The sequence below is a fragment of the Cavia porcellus genome, unplaced genomic scaffold (assembly GCF_034190915.1).
Source record: "Cavia porcellus strain 051 isolate PalLab524CR breed Dunkin Hartley unplaced genomic scaffold, mCavPor4.1 scaffold_12, whole genome shotgun sequence".
NCBI lineage: Eukaryota > Metazoa > Chordata > Mammalia > Rodentia > Caviidae > Cavia > Cavia porcellus.
This window is the reverse complement of record NW_026947495.1, coordinates 30,891,369-30,909,023: the sequence shown is the minus strand read 5'-3', so window position 1 is coordinate 30,909,023 and position 17,655 is coordinate 30,891,369. Positions and strand designations below refer to the sequence as shown.

At 32.0% G+C, this 17,655-nt stretch overlaps 1 protein-coding gene across 7 annotated transcripts in view; it reads left to right on the top strand.

Moving 5' to 3' along the window:
- The window catches only part of Lrp1b (LDL receptor related protein 1B), a 1,703,137-nt gene that overhangs the window by 1,496,177 nt on the left and 189,305 nt on the right, over positions 1–17,655 (top strand). For all 7 annotated transcript variants that reach the window (XR_010050782.1, XM_063259026.1, XM_063259028.1 and 4 more), the window contains 2 exons: positions 14,845–15,033; positions 15,852–16,000. Coding sequence is in view for 6 of the 7 variants with exons in the window: in XM_063259026.1 (XP_063115096.1) it covers positions 14,845–15,033; positions 15,852–16,000 (338 nt within the window). In the remaining variant the exon portion in view is untranslated. The remainder of the gene's footprint in view (positions 1–14,844; positions 15,034–15,851; positions 16,001–17,655) is intronic.

Sequence of the window (17,655 nt, the reverse complement as noted above, 5' to 3'; positions counted from 1 at the left end):
TCTGCTATATTTTACTGTTTAATAAAGCGTATGTAATATTTTAGGAAAATGTTTAAAAACATATTGCATTACCAAATATTTACCTTAATTTGAACCTTTAGTATTTAAATGATAAAATACTACAGCTAAAAATAATATTGGGATTATTAAATACTGCTTATCCTTTGGATATTATCTTAAATAATATTATTTTAAATACTGTACCATATAGGGGTGCCTAAGGATTAAAAAACCCAATTCTATAAAATTAAATGCATGTAAATAAAATGTCTTTTATTTATTTATTTATTTATTTATTTATTTATTTATTTGGTGTTACCGGGATCAAACTCAAACCATGGGTTTGCCAGGCAGGCATTTATGCCACTAAACTAAATCACCAGCCCAACAGAGCGTCTTTAAATCATGATATTTGTGCCGATTTGGGGTAGAAGAACACATATTAGCAAATGTTTCTTATAGAACATTTGACCGAATAATTATTGTGTGATATTAATTTTTTTAAATTTTGATTTTCAAAATACCTTGAGGCTCAAGTGGGGAATAAGGAAAGCCAAAGGGTAGCTGCCACCAGAAATACTTTCTCTTGAAAGGATTGTCTCAAAGGCTAATGAAAAGTTTATTAAGTGCCTTATCAGACGTCTGACAATACCTGAATGCTGTCTGGTTGTTATCTGGCAGTTACTAATAAGTTGCTAATTGTTTCTCTGAATTAGACCAACTCCGCAGCCAATCAAAGGAAGAGCCATTCACTTGCTACTTATTTTGCAAAGCTGACTATTTCTAACTTTCTATTCGCCCCATGGAAATGTAGAAAATATATATACATGTATAATGAAACTTCTTGTATCACTAACAGTTACAGTAGCTTGGTCACTAACCATTTGTCCCATCCAGATCAGAACTAACTGTTTTTATTTATTTTCTCTGTTAAATCAGAAGCCAACGTCTTCAGGTAAAGACAAATTAGTCAGGACAAAGTAATTTGAAAAAAATTGAATGAATAAAGAATTTCAAAATATCAACTTTTTCACAGCTATGTTAATGAGGTAGAAAATTTAACTCTGAATAAAGCTTCATGCTTTAAAATATTTTCTTCCTAAACACGTTCTTCATTAAACTATTTAGCAATTATAGAAGAAAAGTGTTATTTATGCAACTCACATATCTGGGAAGATTCTGACTTCTATGACTTATTAAAAATCATAATGTTTTTCACTTGTTTGTCTTTTGTAAACAAAAGGTTAGATTACTTCCAAAGCACAAACCCTTTGCTTGTGAATTTCTGTCTTTCTATTACGGGGTACTCTAACTTGCTTTCCTCTAAACTTGAAGTAAAACTTTGCAACATTCAGGCCTCACCGCCACCCCAAAAAGACATTAGTCAATTGTCTAGTTAAAGAACATAGAGATGTACTTTTAAGATATTTGAATGCACAAACACACAACAGGATTTCAACAGGCTTTACTATAATAACAGAATTATATGACACCAATAATACAGTAATATTAAATGAATCCTGCAGAGTTATTGTATAGATTTGCTTTGAATTTCCTTGATAGTTCATTTTAAGTATCTCCATATGCTTTAGCTCTCCACATTCCTTTCTCAACAAACACTTACTGACCTTTCTGTACCATGCATGATGCTAGGCTTGGAGTTATAAAGATGAACAAGTGCCTGTCATGAAAGCAAAGGTCAATGGGAAAAACTGATATGCAAGTAAGGCCATAAATCAGATTGAGGTTAGAAGTACATGCAAAATGTTGTGAAATTGCAAACAAGCGTAGAGAAGCCTTTGCTGAAGTGAGCAGTCGTTTGATTAACATGAAAGGTTCCACAACACTTTGCATATATGGAAAATGTCCGAGGGATGTGTCCTACAGAGAGAATAACATGTGCAAAGAATAATGAAGTCTGGAAACATCATGGGATTTACAAAATTTTGCCATGACTGCAAGTCATAGACGAGAGAGATCAAGCTGGTTGAACAAGAGCAAATCCAGACCAGATTGTGACAAGCTTTGCATGCTACATAATTTGGAATTTATCCTTTAGGTCATAGGGAGCCATTGATGGCATGTGGTTGACAGAGTGCTGTTATTAGATTTGACAACAGTAGGGAAAATGAAAGGCCTTGCCTTGGAAGGGCAACCAATTTAAAGACTTACAATAGTTGAGGAGAAAATACCTGAAGTGATTAGAGCTGTGAGAATAGGGATACTATGTTAAATTCAATAGTAATTTAGCGGATGAAATAGAGAAGACCAGCAAGCTAAATATAGCGGAAATATTAAGAGCTGAGTTGTAAATATTAAGTGAGTGATTTATTTTCTTATCCACTTAATTAAGGGACAACGACAACCTTTTCATAGCTATGGAGTTTACAAATATTTATACATATTTAAAGAACTGAATGTACCACAGTAAGTCAAACTTACAGATTCTTATTGAAACGTAAAGATCAGTTTTGATGATAGATTAATTTTAATAGCAAAGACAGCAAAAAAGTCATTCTAAGGTTGTGATATACAGCCATAAATTTGAATTAGAAGTACAGTATGTGCAAACTACATATATAATTTATATAGTAGATGAATAAATGTATAGTAGATATGTAATATATATCTAATAATCCTGTATATGCTAGGTAGTATATATGAACATATATACAGAATAAATAAATAAATAAATAAAATTACAAATGATCTATGCATGACTAACACTTTACAACCTGTAACTGCAGAATTCTTCAGGGAGTGTCAGGCTTTCACTTTGAATAAGAAGTAATAAGCCTTTGCTAAAGTATAAACATTTAAGCAAAATAATCTGCTAGAGATAGAGAAAGAAAACGTCAAATTTTAAAAATAAGTTTGAGAAATTTAATAATGAAAATTGAGTTGGGTTGGAATCAACTTCTAAATAGCTTACTTACTTTAAACAGGGTAACACTCATGAATCTCATGATGGTGGGGTTGTTTGATTCAACTAAGTGGAGGATTTAATTTTGAGTTCTGAAATTTCTTTTTATACAACACTCTTAAGAATTTTTGCCAAAGAATGTTAGTTTTAATTCAGATAAGTCTTAATTTACAAATTGGAGAAGTTGAGCACTTGTAATAATGAAATTATTCCTCATTTAGACTTGATGAAATTCTCCATTTGCATATTCAAGTATAAATTTTTGCTGAGTACAATCATTCCACCTTTAAATTCTGACTTATGAAATCTATAAGGGAGTAGATACATGTATTCTTTTTTGGGTTAAATTTATTTTAATATATAAAAACAATTTGCACATTAATAATTTAAATGGACATTTCTGTATACATTGGATAATATATTTAACAAGGTATGCTTGACTCTTTAAAAATTGACTTATGATGAAAACTTTGGAAATAAATCCTTTAAATTTTTTTGAAATATATAATTTTTTTGTTATTGCTGTAAACACTCTGCTATGCAGTAGCACATCAGAACTACTCACCAAAAACCTATATTCGTAAGCATTATATTCTATTTGATAGTTTGCATATACTATTTATTTATTTAGTCTTTCAATGAACTTTTTCTTAGCCTGCTACTATAATTGGAGGAATAGGAACCATTCTTTTATAAACAAATAGTTCAGTTAGAATCCTACTGTGTTGTAGGGATCCTGCTTAATTCAATAGAAGCTTTTTAGATCTTTCCCTTAACTTTTGCAAAAAGTGTCTTTAAAGCCATTTGCATGAAGGAAAAGGAGCCAAAAATATTAAATAATTTATTCAAAATCATGTAGTTAGTAATCAAGTGACTAAAAATTTTATTTCAGACCTCTCTAGTTCCAAAGTTACCTATGTATGGTTTCTATTTTGAAAAGGTAGATGAATATTTGAAACCTGCTTTTTATAGCTGTTAACAACACCACTTAGAGAGTAAATGTATACTTAAACTAAGGTGTGTACGCTTGATTTCTTTCAGGTTGACATAAATAATAGACATAACTTGCATTCTAAATGGGAAACAAGCAATCATATATGAACTTAGTCCAGAACAACATCACTACTGGAAAAGAAATACATATCAAATCCGAAATTTGCTGCTGCTGTTTTTTCTCTGGGAAATTAGAATAGCAGCACAGTTGCTTATCAGTGTACATCATGTGTCTAAGCTTTCTGACTTCTGTAACAAAGTATCTTTCAAAGCGCATCCATTTTTCTGTAAATGACTCTAGGCTTTTTTTTTTTTTTTTTTTTTCTTTTTCTATGGAAGAGTAGCACTCTGTGTGATGCTGCAGCTCCTTTATCCATTTGTCTGTTAATGAGATACATAGGCTGCTTCCAAGATTTAGTTATGAATCGTGCTTCTACAAATGAATATTTATGCATCACTGTAACATGATTTTTTTAATTCTTTGGGGGAAAATACTAGAAGTGGAATAGCTAGGTCAAGTTAAATTTCTAGTTTGGGGGTTTTGAGCAGTCTACATACTTATCTCCAAAGTGGTTGTACTAGTTTAAATTCCTACCAACAGTCCAGAAGGGTTCTCCCCTTAACTCATATTTCTTTCCTTGATAACGGCCATTCTTTTCAGAGATACAGCTGAATCTCAGTGTTGTTTTAATTTGCATTTCTCTAATAGCTAGTGATGTTACCATCTCTTCATATATTAACTGACCAACTGTTCTTCTCTGAAGTGTCTTTTCATTTCAATTGATCATTTAAAAAGCACTAAAAGTTTGAGTTTGTTTAAAATTAAGTTAAGTTTAAAATTACAGCATCCTGCTTTAGTGGGATAATTTGATGTTACGGTTTGTGATTTCCAAACTAATTTCATCTCCTACGTATAAGAAAATATATATAATCCTATTTGAAATTTTGCATCACTAAATTGCTGAAATTTAAGATCTTTTATGAGATTTTTTTTCTTTGTACTGGGGATCAAATTCACAAACTTTCAAATACCAGACAAGCACTTGAGCCATTGAGTCTAATCTGCAGTCCATTGAGATGTTTTTTGATTGATTTGGTGCTTTACAAGTACAGACTTTCTCTAAATCTATTGTCTGTAAGAAACAAGTTACAAATATCTCCTGAGTAAAACTGCAGATATGCAGTGATCCTGCATATCTACCTTAAATTAAAGGCTGTGCTTTCCATTTAATAAAGAAAAAATTAAATACCAGAAAATATTATTGAGTCCAAAAATTTCATTTTACCTTTTGTACCACATTACAAATAATTCAAATTTAGTTCTCATTGTCTGCTGTCCATTTGGATTTGAGATACTTTGGTGCAGAGTATCTTCGCAAAAAAAAAAAAAAAAGTAGAAAATATTGTGTGGCTAGTAATAGCAAAGAGACACCATAAAATATATCTCACTTAAAATTTTAGATAATTAGAAATTTTTTTTTTGGTTTTAGTAATTTTTCCTTTTGGTTTCATAATATTTTTTGATTTACTGCTAAGTGTTTTAATCTTGTGTTAAAGTTGATTGTGTACATATTTTATCCAATATGGTAGGAAAATTCATATTCATAACTACTACTTCTATCAAGACTAATAGTTGTGTTTTATTTTGAACTATAGTTTATCACTGAGTCAGGTTTAATCTTGTGGATAAATTGTTTAAAATTTCATCTAAAAATTGACTATACTGACTATATTGATTTTATTTAGAGGATAACTCCAATCTTGAAACATGATGAGTCTCAGTATTAAAATATACTATTATAGTCTATTATTATTTGTTGGTTTAAGAATCTAGTTTGTGTTGTGAAAGTATAGTTGTGTGTTTTACTTAAAAATTCCCATCATAACCATTGAGGTAATAGTCTAACTAACACTAAAAAGGGACTCATTTCTTAATACCAAACTGATAAAATAATATAAAATATATTTAAATGCCTCTTTTATGAAGAAGAAAAAAACTGTTGAAGTAGAGATTTATCCACCAAAACTCACCAAGAAAGGGGAGAATTCAAACAACTATCCATCATTATTTTATAATATTCTATAATGTTTCATTCTTAACAATATATTGTATTTTAATATTTTGGAAAAAAAATCTGTGTATCCAGGAATTTAGCTCAGTAGCTTAAGCGCCTATCTGGAGAACATGAGGTCATGAGTTTGATCCCCAGTACAAACAAACAAAAAAACAAACAAAAATAATGTTGAGTAAAATTTATGGGCTATTTTTTGCCAATGGTGTTGATATGCTATTGTTTACACTACAATAAAACTTAATGAAAGGAAGCAAAATAAAATTCACTTACTATAGATTTGTTCCTGAACCAGTTAAATAAATTCAATTTAACTGCTATTTCTAAACTGTTTCATAATTTGAGTGTAAGTCATTCCTTTTGGATATGTCTTTGTATATGACAATGCTACATTAAATTACCTGCATTTAAATAAATGCCTTTTTTCCCCACATGTCACATATGTTCCATGTTGTTTTCAAAAGAATAACATTTTAAGTATTGCCTTAGTTTGAGTTTTCATTCACTTTCAAAAATCTTGTCTGTCTTAACATGAAGTAGTAGAGAATTCACATAGTAGATTAAGGATTAATAGATTTAACTCAACTGTTCTTCCAATTCTAGACCAGTAATTTTGTTGCATTACTCTTTAATAAGATAATAATAGCCATAGAATGAGGTTTAAATTCATTCCATTATTTTCTAACATTTGTTGACAGTAATTAGCTGAATTTGAAATTAAAGCAGAGAACTATTCTATTGATTTCTTCACTTACCTATCAGTTTCACTGCATAGTACACACTAGAAAAGTTAGTAAATGATACTTATCTCTCTTTATTCCAGAAGGTTTATAGTTGCAGAAATGTAAAAAGACAATAAATTCATATAAATGACTGTATTTGATGTCTATCCCAAAGGTATTGCTATCTTTCCCAATGTATTTTTATTTGCAGTTTTTATTAGGGTTTTGTAATGAAGATCTACCTAATGAATAGGCATGTTGACTATCACAACTCTTATATTTGGTGGTAAGGCTAGATATTTATAAGTATCTATGAAGGTTTGTGTCACCAGCAAAATGACTCAGAGAATTTTAAAACAGCAAGAATTTACCTTGGCCAATGATTTTTTGCTCACTGCAGGGGTGAAAATCAGTATTAATATCAAGAGAAGACAAAGCTTTTGCTATCTAGGCAAAGTCTATCTCTCAAAGTGAATGTGATACACATTTTAAAATCAGATTCCCAATTTTCACATTTATTAATGCTGTGGATCAACTAATGGTCAGTTTGGTCCAGCTAGCTGGACTGAGCCTGTGTGCTTCTGGGTATGGAAGGCCTCTCTGGAATTGTTGCTCACAGCATATAAGTAGAACTGGAAGAAATGGGACTCGAGGGAAGAGTAACGGCTGGTTTTCTTGATATGAACTCAGCTGTTATCATCATCAGAGAAGCTTGGGTCCACACTGTCTCCAAGGATGACTGTGGTTCTCTTTGTGTGAACTCTGATCTTTACCTTGTGTGTTGCTTCCTGGCTCTAGTACAAAACCTCAGCCCTGCTGGCCCAGATCCTTCACCCCCTGGCATAGACATCCTAGCTACTACTATTGAACTTTGAGTCTTCCTAGTGCAGATCTTTGATACTGGCTTGCATGAGACATTGTTGTGGGCTTTAGGCCTCCAACTACACTTGTGAATGATTGCCATGGGCTCTAGATCTTCAGCTAAACGTATAGAGGACAATGCCATGGGATCTACATTCTCAGCTTGGGGTTTTAGGTCTCTAGTATATGGATAGGTCTCTCACACTCTTTTGAATTTAACTTTTTTCAAATAATAAAATAATAAATAAAATAATACTTTAAATTATGTCTTTATTAAATTATTCCCTGAAAATCCTTACCACAACAGCTAAAAAAATTATCCTTTTTAGTTGTTAATTTATTGAAATGGACATATTTGACTTCCTGTTTTGATAATTTAAACAGTAGAAAGAGAATAGGAGTGAAATTATATGAAATGATGGAATCCCAATCTGATAGATAGTATGTTTTATTCATTCTCAGAAGATAGTTAAATGATACAACCCATTCAAAGAAAAACAAAGGCCATAGATACTTTATGTTCTCAATAATGATGTAAATTTAAAGCAGATCTGTAAAATATAGCCTTAATTCTTATTCTTTGCCATTATAATTTGTGTCGCAGTGAAATGTATGACACTAGGAAGGGACATAAGACTTTGATTTAGACCTCTGATTGGATAGCTTTACATGACTCTGATGTAATCCCTTCTCAAATTGGCTATTGTCTATGCCATAGATTAAATGAGAGGGCTTTGTATTTTCATCTCCAGTGAAGTCTTACTGATGGACCATATATTTTTTATTGGAAAGCATCACTTCACAATGCTTGTAGAATATTCATAAATATTGCCTATTCCTACTTTTTCTGCCATTTCTTAATACTTTTATTCATTTTGAGTAATGGATTTGGATCCATTTGGCTAAAGTTTTATTTATATTTCTGTTGATTACCAGTAAGAAAGATGCATTAAAGCATAGGCAGCCAAAATATTTAGAGAAGAAAATTAAGACTACACAACTTGGTAGCTTGTTGATGATCCTGAAGATAGATAATAAGAAAAATGTGTCCTGTAAACTATGCTGAAGGAGGTTTACTTTTCACAGAACAAGTTCCCCTGGCCATAAGATTACAGAAAGTAGTCTTTTTTTCTCATGGCTCTGGTAATGAAAGCTACTTGCTCAACAGTTATTCTGGGATGCTTAATGTGTTCTGGCCACCCGTCCACTCACTCACTCTCTCCTGTTACTGTGGGTAAACTAGAGAACATCCACCCACCAACACAACACTGGGTGAACCTTCCACTTCCTCTGGCATGTCAACCGTGTTGTAACTTTTTCTTCTGCTTCCCAGCCTGTGTCGTGGGCAGTCTTTATTTCATCTTACCTAATGTTTTCAGTGCCAATTCATTTTTTTTTTGTTTTCTCTCTCATTTTTAGTATTCATAGTCTCCTTCTTTAAATCATATCCTCACTTCTCTGCATATCTTATCTTGTTCATATTCTTTTGTAGAGACATCAGGGAATATAGTTAATGTCAAAGTCTCTCAGATCAGAAAATTAGTGACCGTTTTTCTATAAGATAGACTGTGTTTGTGTCAGGCAATAGTATTTGTGCTGAATTATCTAAGGGAAGGATACAACTGGTCGTTTTTGAACCAGCAAGAGATACATCAGTTAAAAATTATGATGCCACACACTGGAGGTGATTCACATTTTGCTATATATGACTCATTGTCATATTTCAAATGCTGGAAAAGTGAATTTGTGATTTACTTTATTTAGACTCTCTTACTGTCCGATTGGATGTTGGTTTATTTCATGAAACATATTGCAGAAAATCAGATGGCGGTAAAAGATAAAGCTAAAATGTTTATTCATCTCTTCTTTCTGTGCACAACAGAGTGACTAGCAGGATCTGAATTTACTGGTCTTCTTGGGTGGCTTTTTCCTTTCAGCTACATTTTCACTTGGTTCTAGTAGATTATTTAGGGAAAACAATCCATTATTGACCCCTTGGTGACACCCATATTGTTGTACATAATTTTTATTAAATTATTGTTAATTTTCATTTGACTGCATTTTTTCTTTACAGCAAGAATCCTTTACAATAGTGATTTGAGAATATTAAAAGCAATTAAAAATGGCTCAGGATATAGCTCAGCAGTAGACCACTTTCCCAGCACTGTCAAGGAAGAAAGAAAAAAGGAGACAGAGAAAGAAAAGGAAAAAGGAGAAATAAAAAAGCGAGAAAGAAGAAAAAATGAAAAGTGTTAGTGGTAAAGTGCTTGCCTTAAAGCACAGAGTACACATAATAATTTTTAAGAGGGATATAAGCCTTTACCTGAAGGAAATGACAACAAGATCAATAACAGAAACAACACAAACAACAAAAACAAATCTTACAATGTATGAGAAAAAGATAATAAAATTTAATGTTTGATATAACAGACTTGTTAACTTTAACTCTTTTTTTTTTTTTGTCTTTTCCTTTTTATCGGTACCTGGGATCAAACTCATGACTGCCTGCTTGCAAGGCGGGCGCTTATGCTGCTGAGCTAAATCCCCAGTCCCAACTTTAACTCTTTAGAGATTAAACTTCTTGCCATAGTTATCACCTAGTTTTAAAATGACCCCCAAAGTTTGCGTTTGGAGGATAAAAGACTAATACCCGACTTGCTTTCTGGGGGAAGAGTCTGCTTGGAAGAGGCTGGTCACTGTGGGGCAGCTAGCATGGCACCTCTCCTTTCTGGCTTTTCCCTTGCTCTCTGTGCTCCCCCACTGCCATGAGGTGAGCAGTTTGTCTTTTTCTTCATGCTCCTCTGCTTGCTGGTCCTTTTTGGGAGATGGCCGACCACAGATTGAAATGTGAGCAACATAAACTTCCCCTGCTGAAAGCTGTGTGAAGTATTGTGTTGCATTAACAAAGGAATATAGTTACAGAGTAAGGCTCAGATTAATCTTTAAAAATCACCATTCATTTAGATGTTTCCTTTTAAGTAATGCATAACTCTTCATAATCAATTAATTATAAACTCCTATGTCTTTATTCCTGTATCTTAATTTCTTCATAAAAACAATTTTGCAATTATGTTATCATGGTCTAAAAGTTTTATTTACTTTTGAATATACTGTTAAAGACTTTGTATTCATGTTTATGTAATTACAGTAAACACTGTGTAAAAGGTGACATTTTAAAATAAAATTTGGAATGTGAAGGTAAATCTTGAAGGTAAAATTAGGGAAAACTTAGAACGTCACTAGTGAAATGATTAATAATCTACCATACAAAGTTGTGTCAATTTTACTTCTGTCATCTTCCATAACACCACAGGATCTTAACTAAAATAATAAGAACTATGTTTTGTTGCTTTTTGTTGTTAGAAATTTATACTTGGCTGGTCAAAAACATAAAATTAGAATGATCTTATGCAGGAATGTCCTTGCTTAGCATGATAAATTTTATCTAATAAATGAAAAACGAGGAGCATTATAATAGGCAACACAAGTCTAAAATATGTTCTGAATTGTAATCCTTTTTATTTCTTATAGTGACCATGATGAGGCTTAGAAAGACAGCATTCAACTTACGTAAAAGGGAAAAATTCTAGAAGAATGTTTCTTTGATTTACTTTTTTCCAAATATCAATGCGTTTCTTCTGAGAGTATAACTTATGAAATAAAAATTAGTTGCCAGGGTGAAATACTGGAAAGAGTAAAATAAAAAGTGCTGTTGCACAGAATAGAGAGCCAGCTATAGTGAAAAACTAAAATAAGCATTTGAGCTTATAATAAATGTCTGTTACATTACAGACAGCAAAGTTCATTTATTTTTTTTTGCATTTGTGTCTACATAATAACTGTAAATAAAACATTCCGTAAATTTACTCTTCACATTTTTCTTTTAATTAAGCAAATGCCATTTTATATATGCTAACTGGTCATATTATTTTTTAAAAAAAAGAATAATTATCATCATTTTGAGAAAACATCAACCTTTCCCCCAAGTTCAACCACATCTCACTAAGAGTTTCTTAAAGTATTCCTCACTTGTAACATCATATTCTATATTTGAATTTTGTCACCTCCATTTACTATCAAATTCATTACATTTTCTATTTTCCTATTATATATATAAATATGTGTTATAAATCTTTTATGTGTAGAAATGGACATAATATATACGTAGTAATAAAGTAGTACATAATAGGATAAGAAACAGAACCCAAATAATTATTTTCTTCAACTAGAGTTAGAAACGTTGCTTGCATAAAACACATATGATACTGTTGCACTATTTTTTCACTTAATATCAATGAGAGTTGGACCCTTCCAGTGTTGTTGGAAAACATAAACATAAGATTCATTTATTTATACTTTTCATTTGAACTGTATATGGAAACTTTTTTACAAAATCTTGAGATGGTCCATTGACTCTTTTTGAAGATTTAGGTCTTGAAGAGAAAATGATGCAAGGTGTCAAGATACGAGCTGCATTGCTTCCCAACATTATGTGAAGACTTTGTTTATTTCATTTCATTTGACTTGATTTTAATTGGTGTGCCTATGGTACTAAGGAAGCTTGTCACTATCCCTTGAGACTCCTAATACAACCAGGGTAGTGTTAGCTGTGTAGGTAATTGTGCTTTTGTTCACAAAAGTTGGTATTTTACTTTTTTTTTTTTTCGTATCCTAGAACATATCCTCTGGTGAATGTGTTTAATGTTGCTTGGGCAGTAAGGACATTTAACAAGCAAACAGACCTGTTATGGGCTTATAAAGATGCTAGTGCCAGTCTTGTTTTATACTGAGGTGTCAAACAAAGGATTAAATAGATGGCCATTTGGGGTGAATGGGCTCATTTTAGATGCTTTGTACATTCTACATGTGCCACCCTTCTTTTGAACTAATAACTCTCTTTTCTGATTCACACAAATTTGGGATCTCTTTGATAGCACAGTTTCTGATGGCTAATCACTACTTGAGTACTTGATGGGTACCTAAATTACTCCATACCTGGAGACTACATGAAATGCAGCTGCAATCAATAAGCTAAATTGACTTGCATATTTAACATGTGAAATTACCTTCATTTTTTTTTTACCTGTAATATCATACAAAGCTAGCTTTCTTAAGGATATTGCTAATATTGCAAGTGGTTAATGACCCAGCATCCAGAGAAGCTGACTTAGCTTCATATAATAGTATCTTAATTTATTAGTTTTTCAACCTTTCTCTTGACAAATTAATTTTTTCAAGTCAGTTATCTCCAAAGTGAGGGGCTGTACTTCACAGTAGGGTTTTTACAAATATAAAATGAATTAAGTTCTATAAAGTAGGTATCCTAGTGCAGAACTTCTCAACCTCAAAATTATTCTTATTTGGTCCTGATAGTTCTTTGTTATGGAAGTAAAATTGTCTCCACACCCACTGAGAAGCATGAGCCTACTTCTGAGGCAACCACTTTCTTAATAAGTATCAGCTATCATTATGCAGAATAGTTTAAAAGGCTGTGCTATTTTTGAAATGCTAATTGGAAAATTTTCCAATAATTTTACTGTTTTTCATAGAAGTTAATTGAATCTCCAGTGGACTGAGATTTTCAAAAGTGATGATTAACTTTTTGAGCCCAGATTTGAGGAAGTAATTACTTTTTTGCATCTAAAGGTAGTTGCATTGAACATTTCTGAGCTTTTCAAAACTTTCTGGGAATTTTTATTTTACTTTAAAAATTTTTCAACTGCTCACTAAAGTGAAGAACTCATACTGATGGACCATCATCATCATTCACCAAGTTATGAATTTTTGTCACATGCATTTTGTCTTTCTGAAATTAGTGTAAACAGTCATAGGGAGAGAAAGTGAACTGTTTAAGTAACTTAAATATGATCCATTCTAGTAAGTGTCCTTTTCATTTGCCTATTTAATCCCACTTATCATTTTAGTGGTATATTTTCTGTATATAAGACTATACAGATGACTAAATTATACATGCATCTAGATTTTCACATCAAAATTCAAAACACCTTCAGTTTGCACATCTAAATTTTTCTTGATTTTACAGGAAAATCTCTTTAGAGATGGATTTCTGCTTACATCCTAAATTACTGAACAGAGTGCAAACTTAGCATATCACCTGTTTTGCTGGTTCCTATTTTTAAAACACTTTTGCTTTTACTGAATCATAATGAATTTTCTGATCACATTTAACCTAATTTAATAAAAATAAAAATCAATAATTTTCAGATAATTTTAGTTGACATCATATATTTGTCTCTCATTTAAAAAATAACATTGTTAGCTGTATGTAAGAGTGAATTACATTTGAAATTTTGATAGCATTTTAGTTGCTGGTGAATAGAAATATGATAAACATTAATTCTCACAAAGTCTAACTAATGAAAAAGTACATATGTCTGAGGCTTTAATATATTTTTAATGACTGTAGAATTTTTAAACCTTAATGTGAAAACTGAAATAGAAAACTACATTAGACTGAATTTACTAATTTTTAAATTTTGAATTTGCTAATTTAATAATTTTGATAAACTAGAAACAGAAAGAAAATTCTATAATGAAAATTGTCATACTCCCCAAATTAAAAAAAATAGATTTATTATGTCTTATTAATATGGTAGAATTCTGGAATCCCTTGAATGAAAGTGTTATGTTTGTGGTGCTCCATCTATTATACATATTTAACCTAATTTTTATATTGAAAGCACAATTATAAAACAATTTTAATCTGCCACTAAACAATTTTACAAATATTGTATCTGTGTAATTCATTGTCATTCCTTTCTACATTCCTCTTTGCCTTTCTTTTAGCTTATCTTGCAGATAAAAACCTCCCTGGTTAAAATGATTTGATCATTGACATATTTGATCATTGACACATGATCTCACCATTTGTGAACATGAGAGAAAATTGGTCAATGGCCCTTTAGATTTAAGGATTTAAGAAACTTGAATGGAAATTAATTTCAACATTGAATTTTATGATACTGCATGTTACTTTTATCTGGTGAAGTACCTTTCCTCTTCTGGTGAACAGAATTACATTTATTTGCTTCCCAGTGATAGAGCCAAGCTAAATCTGAGCAAAGTGAACTCCTGAGCCTAATCTTATATTCTGTTAACCAGTAATAAAGACCCTTGCTGGCCTGACAGGTTGTCACAGCAATTATTCACATTAAGTTCTGTAACAGTTGAATCTGTCAGCCCATGTAGTATTGAATATTTTAACTGGCAGTTGTCCAAGACTGAACATTAATCTTACCATCTCCTATTACAGTCCCTAACCAAGATATTCCAGGGGTGATTGCACTCACATTGTTTGAAGACTACATCTACTGGACTGATGGGAAAACCAAGTCACTCAACCGTGCCCATAAAACCTCGGGAGCAGACAGACTCTCACTGGTTAGCTCATGGCATGTCATCACAGATGTCCAGGTGTATCATTCTTACAGACAACCTGATGGTAATTATTCTTTCCATGATTTCCATATTGCATCTGCATCTTTCAGTAATATTCCACTTTTTATTATATCAGCATTAAGTGTAACTTTACTTTTGACCAAAATGACAAATTTCATTATCCTTACTTTATACAATGAATCCAGCTGGTTTCAAGGTTCTATTAATAAGTCAAAGAAGTAGAAGCTCAATCAGAGCACAATTGTTGATTTGTTCAAATCGTACTAAGTTGAAATAACAACGAAATATGGTTGGAGAAGTGAAAATTAAATTCATGGAGTGGTTTATTTACAATATAGTTATAGTATCTTTAGAATGCCGAGTGGGAAGAAAAACACTTAACCACCTTAGGGTTTAAAAAACGACAATTGTAAAATTTGCTTCTGCATTCATCTTACAGGTTTTTTACTATGCATTGTGGAGTAAAGATTTGATCATTTTACTGAAAGAACATAATTAGGACCAGAAATAAAAGCCTAGAACTGTTAACTATAGTCGTCAACTAACTGTCTTCTTTTACTTTGTATTTCTAAGCATAACTATGTCTCTATCTAAAATACTCCTGGTCTCAATTTATCCCTGAATGTTTTTTTTTTCTTCTTATATACTTGTGTTGTAGAAATAATTAAAGATGTTTAACAGTCAAATTGATGTCATTAGATCATGAAAAGCATTTGTAAAATATCTCCTATGATTATATTCATGATCAGTTTTTTACTATAAAATTGTTTCAAATATAAATTATGAAGCTCAAATGTCCTGTCTCTAACCCCGTGTCACAGTATGGTTCTTATTTTGTTGATTTCTCTTTCTCATGTGTAGTCCCCAAACACCTCTGCATGATAAATAATGGTGGTTGCAGTCACTTGTGCCTGTTAGCACCTGGGAAGACCCACACCTGTGCATGTCCCACCAACTTCTACCTTGCTGCTGATAACAGGACTTGTCTATCTAACTGCACAGCTAGTCAAGTGAGTCAAAATCTTGAAAGCCTCATATGGGAAATATCTCTAGGAAGTGTTTATCCAGGTTTTGCTTGAATATGCTTATATCCTGACACCAGCATTGAAATATTAATTTTTTGTCTTTTTGTTTCTAATAGCATGAATGTTAACAGATAACTAAAGTAGTTCTATAGCCACAAAGTTAGAGAAACAAAAGAAAACGAAAGTAAAGCCATTCTTACGTAATCCATTTGGAATAATTTCTCATATCTTCCGTGGTTATAGGGGGAGTATCAAAGGACAATACATAGTTTAAGATGACTTGGAAATTGAAGTTTGGGAAATTAAAAAAAATCTTCCTAGATAATTTGCTCTGAATGATCATTCACATTGTCTCCCATTCTTCATAAACAATGATTGCAGAAAGAATAACTAGATGTGGACTAATTCTCTAGACTTCTTTAAACTGAAAGGCAAAATAATTTTCTTGTGAAAATATTCTTTTGCTTACAAATTTAATTATTTTTTTCTGACAATATTTCAGAGGAATTTTATTTCTTTTTACTTAATGCTTTCAAACTATGGGGATCAGTTATGTGACATTTTACAATTGGACACTGTTACTTTTGATTGGTTATTTTTATGGGTTATGTTTAATTTGAGATAAATGTTTAAGCTTTGACTAACCTTTTAAAACAACTAAATCTACACTTAGAGTTTTGTGCACCCTGATTTTCAGTTATTAGCAGTGACTTTATGGCAAGAAATTAAATTTCTCTTTAAGTGAGCTTATGTTTAAAATAGAGAAACTAATAGTAGCTCAGTGTACCTCTTTGATTAGAAAATGAGAATCATACTTGTAAAGACCGTAAAACAGAAAGAGGTCATATACTCTTGCAACATGTCAGTACTTCTAAGAGTTAAGAGGACAGACTCTGAAACAGTCTCTGTGATCATGAACTCCCTTTAAACTGGCTGGGTTGCCTAGGTTTGCTACATAACTTTTTGCTTTCTTGGTTTTTTATCTTTTAAATGGAATGCTGGTTTCTTTAGATGGTTTTCTAACATGTCAGTGAAAAGCACAGAAAGAATAAATATGTGTTTTTAAGAAAAGCCAGCATTTATTATTTCCCATAATTTTGAAAATCATGATGTTCAATATGAAAAGGCTGCATCAGGAAGAAGAAGGAAGTGGAGAACAGGAAGAGGCAGCAAAAGAACCTGGGAAAGAACTCCCTTTTATAACAAGAAGCTCCTTTGGTAACTAGCCCACTCCCCAGAGAGATAACCATGTTAATCCACTCATGAGTACGGAGTGCTTTGTAATCTAATCTTCTCTTAACGCCCTGCCTTCCATTATCTAGTGATAGATTTCCACATGAGATTTTGAGACGACTTGCAAACAAGAGCAATAATATTTCCAGGTAATTCTTATGAAAATAGACAGGAAGACTCTCCAGCAAGTAATATTTGTTGTCCTTAACCTTGTTCTCTGGTGCAACTGGCATATAATTAAAAGAGTATATGTGAGACTAATGAGTGCTGTCGTTAGAAGGTTCTCATGTCTAGTTGAAAGCACAGGTCCTGGACTTTGCTTTCTTTACAAAGTGTGTTGTTCTCATTATGATTTCCTGAGGGTTTATTTTTAAGATGCATTTTTTTCAAAGATCTAGAATTGTAAA